The following is a 4,861-nucleotide window of genomic DNA, read 5'->3' as shown; positions in this document are numbered from 1 at the left end:
TGTGTGTCAAGAACTAGCTGCTCTAGACTATATGAAGGGGAGTACAGTGTGTGTCAAGAACTAGCAACCCTAGACTATATGAAGGGGGAGTACAGTGTGTATCAAGAACTTGCTGCCCTAGATTATATGAAGGGGAGTACAGTGTGTGTCAAGAACTAGCTGCCCTAGACTATATGAAGGGGAGTACAGTGTGTGTCAAGAACTAGCTGCCCTAGACTATATAAAGGGGAGTACAGTGTGTGTCAAGAACTAGCTGCCCTAGACTATATGAAGGGGAGTACAGTGTGTGTCAAGAACTAGCTGCCCTAGACTATATGAAGGGGAATACAGTGTGTGTCAAGAACTTGCTGCCCTAGACTATATGAAGGGGAGTACAGTGTGTGTCAAGAACTAGCTACCATAGACTATATGAAGGAGAGTACAGTGTGTGTCAAGAACTAGCTGCCCTAGACTATATGAAGGGGAGTACAGTGTGTGTCAAGAACTAGCTGCCCTAGACTATATGAAGGGGAGTACAGTGTGTGTCAAGAACTAGCTGCCCTAGACTATATGAAGGGCAGTACAGTGTGTGTCAAGAACTAGCTGCCCTAGACTATATGAAGGGGAGTACAGTGTGTGTCAAGAACTAGCTACCGTAGACTATATGAAGGGGGAGTACAGAGTGTGTCATGAACTAGCTGCCCTAGTTTATGTGAAGGGGAGTACAGTGTGTGTCAAGAACTAGCTACCATAGACTATAAGAAGGAGAGTACAGTGTGTGTCAAGAACTAGCTGCCCTAGACTATATGAAGGGGAGTACAGTGTGTGTCAAGAACTAGCAACCCTAGACTATATGAAGGGGGAGTACAGTGTGTATCAAGAACTTGCTGCCCTAGATTATATGAAGGGGAGTACAGTGTGTGTCAAGAACTAGCTGCCCTAGACTATATGAAGGGGAGTACAGTGTATGTCAAGAACTAGCTGCCCTAGACTATGTAAAGGGGAGTACAGTGTGTGTCAAGAACTAGCTGCCCTAGACTATATGAAGGGGAGTACAGTGTGTGTCAAGAACTAGCTGCACTAGACTATATGAAGGGGAATACAGTGTGTGTCAAGAACTTGCTGCCCTAGACTATATGAAGGGGAGTACAGTGTGTCATGAACTAGCTGCCCTAGACTATATGAAGGGGAGTACAGTGTGTCAAGAACTTGCTGCCCTAGACTATATGAAGGGGAGTACAGTGTGTCATGAACTAGCTGCCCTAGACTATATGAAGGGGAGTACAGTGTGTGTCAAGAACTAGCTGCCCTAGACTATATGAAGGGGAGTACAGTGTGTCATGAACTAGCTGCCCTAGACTACATGAAAGGGGGACACAGGGTACCGAAACGTCAAGAAAAAGAATGAGTTAATTCTTCCCTATAAGACCAAGAAAACTACCAACGTCCTCATGAAGCTCTCTCACAACACCAAAGGAAAAGGCACTGGAAGAGACGAATGCCGCCTGGGTCTTCACAAACCCACTTACGACCTGTTACCCATCACCCTCAAAGATATCAATATATAGGCAAGACAACACTTAAGAGGCAACTGACAATACACAAACAGAAAGCCCCCATTAAGGGAAGTACAGTTGCGACACATAACCTGATCTTCACCAGGTATAGTCTGATAGTACGAGTGATTTGAATAGTACTTCCATTGTGATGGGATCCCTGGATGTCCCATGAGGCTACCTTGAGGCTACCCTTGAGACTACCCTTGAGACTACACTTGAGGCTACCTTTGAGGCTACACTTGAGACTACCCTTGAGGCTACCCTTGAGACTACCCTAGAGGCTACCCTTGAGACTACCCTTGAGACTACCCTTGAGACTACCCTTGAGACTACCCTTGAGACTACCCTTGAGACTGCACTTGAGGCTACCCTTGAGGCTACCCTTGAGACTACCCTTGAGGCTACCCTTGAGACTACCCTTGAGACTACCCTTGAGACTACCCTTGAGGCTACCCTTGAGACTATCCTTGAGACTACCCTTGAGGCTACCCTTGAGACTACCCTTGAGACTACACTTGAGACTACCCTTGAGACTACCCTTGAGACTACTCCTGAGGCTACCCTTGAGACTACCCTTGAGACTACCCTTGAGACTACTCCTGAGGCTACCCTTGAGGCTACCCTTGAGGCTACCCTTGAGGCTACCCTTGAGACTACCCTTGAGACTACCCTTGAGACTACCCTTGAGACTACCCTTGAGACTACCCTTGAGACTACCCTTGAGACTACCCTTGAGACTACCCTTGAGACTACTCCTGAGGCTATCCTTGAGACTACCCTTGAGACTACCCTTGAGACTACCCTTGAGACTACCCTTGAGGCTACCCTTGAGACTACTCCTGAGGCTACCCTTGAGACTACCCTTGAGACTACCCTTGAGACTACCCTTGAGACTACCCTTGAGGCTACCTTTGAGGCTACCCTTGGGGCTACCCTTGAGGCTACCCTTGAGACTACCCTTGAGACTACTCCTGAGGCTACCCTTGAGGCTACCTTTGAGGCTACCCTTGAGGCTACCCTTGAGACTACCCTTGAGACTACCCTTGAGACTACCCTTGAGACTACCCTTGAGACTACCCTTTAGACTACCCTTGAGGCTACCCTTGAGACTACCCTTGAGACTACCCTTGAGGCTACCCTTGAGACTACCCTTGAGACTACCCTTGAGACTACCCTTGAGACTACCCTTGAGACTGCCCTTGAGACTACCCTTGAGACTACCCTTGAGACTACCCTTGAGGCTACCCTTGAGACTACCCTTGAGACTACCCTTGAGACTACCCTTGAGACTACCCTTGAGACTACCCTTGAGACTACCCTTGAGACTATCCTTGAGACTACCCTTGAGTTTACCCTTGAGACTACTCCTGAGACTACCCTTGAGACTACCCTTGAGACTTCCCTTGAGACTACCCTTGAGACTACCCTTGAGACTACCCTTGAGGCTACCCTTGAGACTACCCTTGAGGCTACCCTTGAGGCTACCCTTGAGGCTACCCTTGTGACTACCATTGAGGCTACCCTTGAGGCTACCTTGAGGCTACCCTTGAGGCTACCCTTGAGACTACCCTTGAGACTAATCTTGAGACTACTCTTGAGGCTACCCTTGAGACTACTCCTGAGGCTACCCTTGAGACTACCCTTGAGACTACCCTTGAGGCTACCCTTGAGGCTACCCTTGAGGCTACCCTTGAGGCTACCCTTGAGACTACCCTTGAGGCTACCCTTGAGGCTACCCTTGAGACTACCCTTGAGGCTACCCCTTGAGACTACCCTTGAGACTAGCCTCGACACATTGAGGCTACTGGTCATGTCACTCATCTCACTGTTCATGTCACCCATCTCACTGGTCATGTCACTCATCTCACTGGTCATGTCACTCATCTCACTGGTCATGTCACTCATCTCACTGGTCATGTCACTCATCTCACTGGTCATGTCACTCATCTCACTGGTCATGTCACTCATCTCACTGGTCATCTCACCTCCACCTTAAGGCTTCCTGCCAATTATGGATGAAATATTGATTGTTTCCCTTAACATCTTGGGTTTTCTTACACCTTCCTTCATCAGGTTTTCCAACTTTTCCTCTCATTATCGGGTTTTCCTTCTCTTCCTTTTTTTTCCTTCTCACATTTTTTTTTTTATCTTTCTCTTCCTACTTTCATGGAGTTTCTTTATGTCTTCTCTTCGTGGATTTTCTCTCTTCCTCCTTTCGTAGGTCTCTCTCTCTCTCTCTCTCTCTCTCTCTCTCTCTCTCTCTCTCTCTCTCTCTCTCTCTCTCTCTCTCTCTCTCTCTCTCTCTCTCTCTCTCTCTCTCTCTCTCTCTCTCTCTCTCTCTCTCTCTCTCTCTCTCTCTCTCTCTCTCTCTCTCTCTCTCTCTCTCTCCCTCTCTCTCTCTCTCTCTCTCTCTCTCTCTCTCTCTCTCTCTCTCTCTCTCTCTCTCTCTCTCTCTCTCTCTCTCTCTCTCTCTCTCTCTCTCTCTCTCTCTCTCTCTGTTTAAACTAAGACCAGGGTTCATAAGGGCTGTCAAATGAAGTTCCTAGTGAAATTGCAAGTAAGAGCTGTTATCCTTCCTCAGCTCATCTGAAGCCTGCTCCTAGACACTCAATTTTTCATAAGTATGTACTTTGAAACAAAGGGAACTATTATATAAGGAAGCTTGTGAAACTGCAAGCAGCTGTTATCCTACCTCAGCACCAGTTGAAACCTACGCTTTTTCTGTTATCCCTCTCGTGGGTTATCTTCTATCTCTTCCTTCGCGGGTTTCCCCATTCCTTCAACTCATCAAATTTCTGCTATTCATTCTCATCTTCCTGTCATTTCCAATACATTTCCACCGCTCTCCTGTGCTCCCCTCGTCGTCGTAATTTTCCTTACACTGCCTCCCAAAATTTATATTTTCAAGTCCCATTTCCAATTTGCCTTTTATCACGCTCGCGGCATCTCCAAGTTACCCCAAATATATCAGAATATTATGTATCACCGGCTGCTTGGTAGTGCCTCTCAACCTGCATCCGCCCGTGTTTCCTCTCACCTCATGACCCTATTCACCGAGCGGGAAATAGGTATACTCGGGACTTTGTAACCTATTGTGGGTGGCATCGTGAGGCTGCTTCCGTAGATGGACTCGGGTTCATGAGTTCAAGAAGCCGTGAAATAAACAATAATTACGTCACATATTTGTATTTTTTTGTGTATTTTTCGTCGTTCATTTTTATTTTACTTTTGTCTTTGTTTCAATTTCATGGACTGATTCAAAGGCCACGTTTTAATCTCGTGAACTTTATATCTGACTTTCCCTGTAGGTTAACTAATGGTAA

The 4,861-nt window shown here is 46.8% G+C and overlaps 1 protein-coding gene across 1 annotated transcript; it reads right to left on the bottom strand.

The window, feature by feature from the left end:
* Positions 1–1,812: 1,812 nt before the first annotated feature.
* On the bottom strand, positions 1,813–3,518 carry LOC138350825 (fap1 adhesin-like). Its single transcript, XM_069302262.1, has 2 exons — positions 3,072–3,518; positions 1,813–2,880 (listed from the first exon to the last, which is right to left on the bottom strand). The coding sequence occupies exons 1-2, from the start codon at positions 3,516–3,518 to the stop codon at positions 1,813–1,815; spliced, it is 1,515 nt and encodes a 504-aa protein (XP_069158363.1).
* Between the last annotated feature and the right edge of the window lie 1,343 nt (positions 3,519–4,861).

This window comes from Procambarus clarkii, chromosome 47 (assembly GCF_040958095.1).
Source record: "Procambarus clarkii isolate CNS0578487 chromosome 47, FALCON_Pclarkii_2.0, whole genome shotgun sequence".
NCBI lineage: Eukaryota > Metazoa > Arthropoda > Malacostraca > Decapoda > Cambaridae > Procambarus > Procambarus clarkii.
This window is presented reverse-complemented; position numbering and strand designations above follow the sequence as displayed.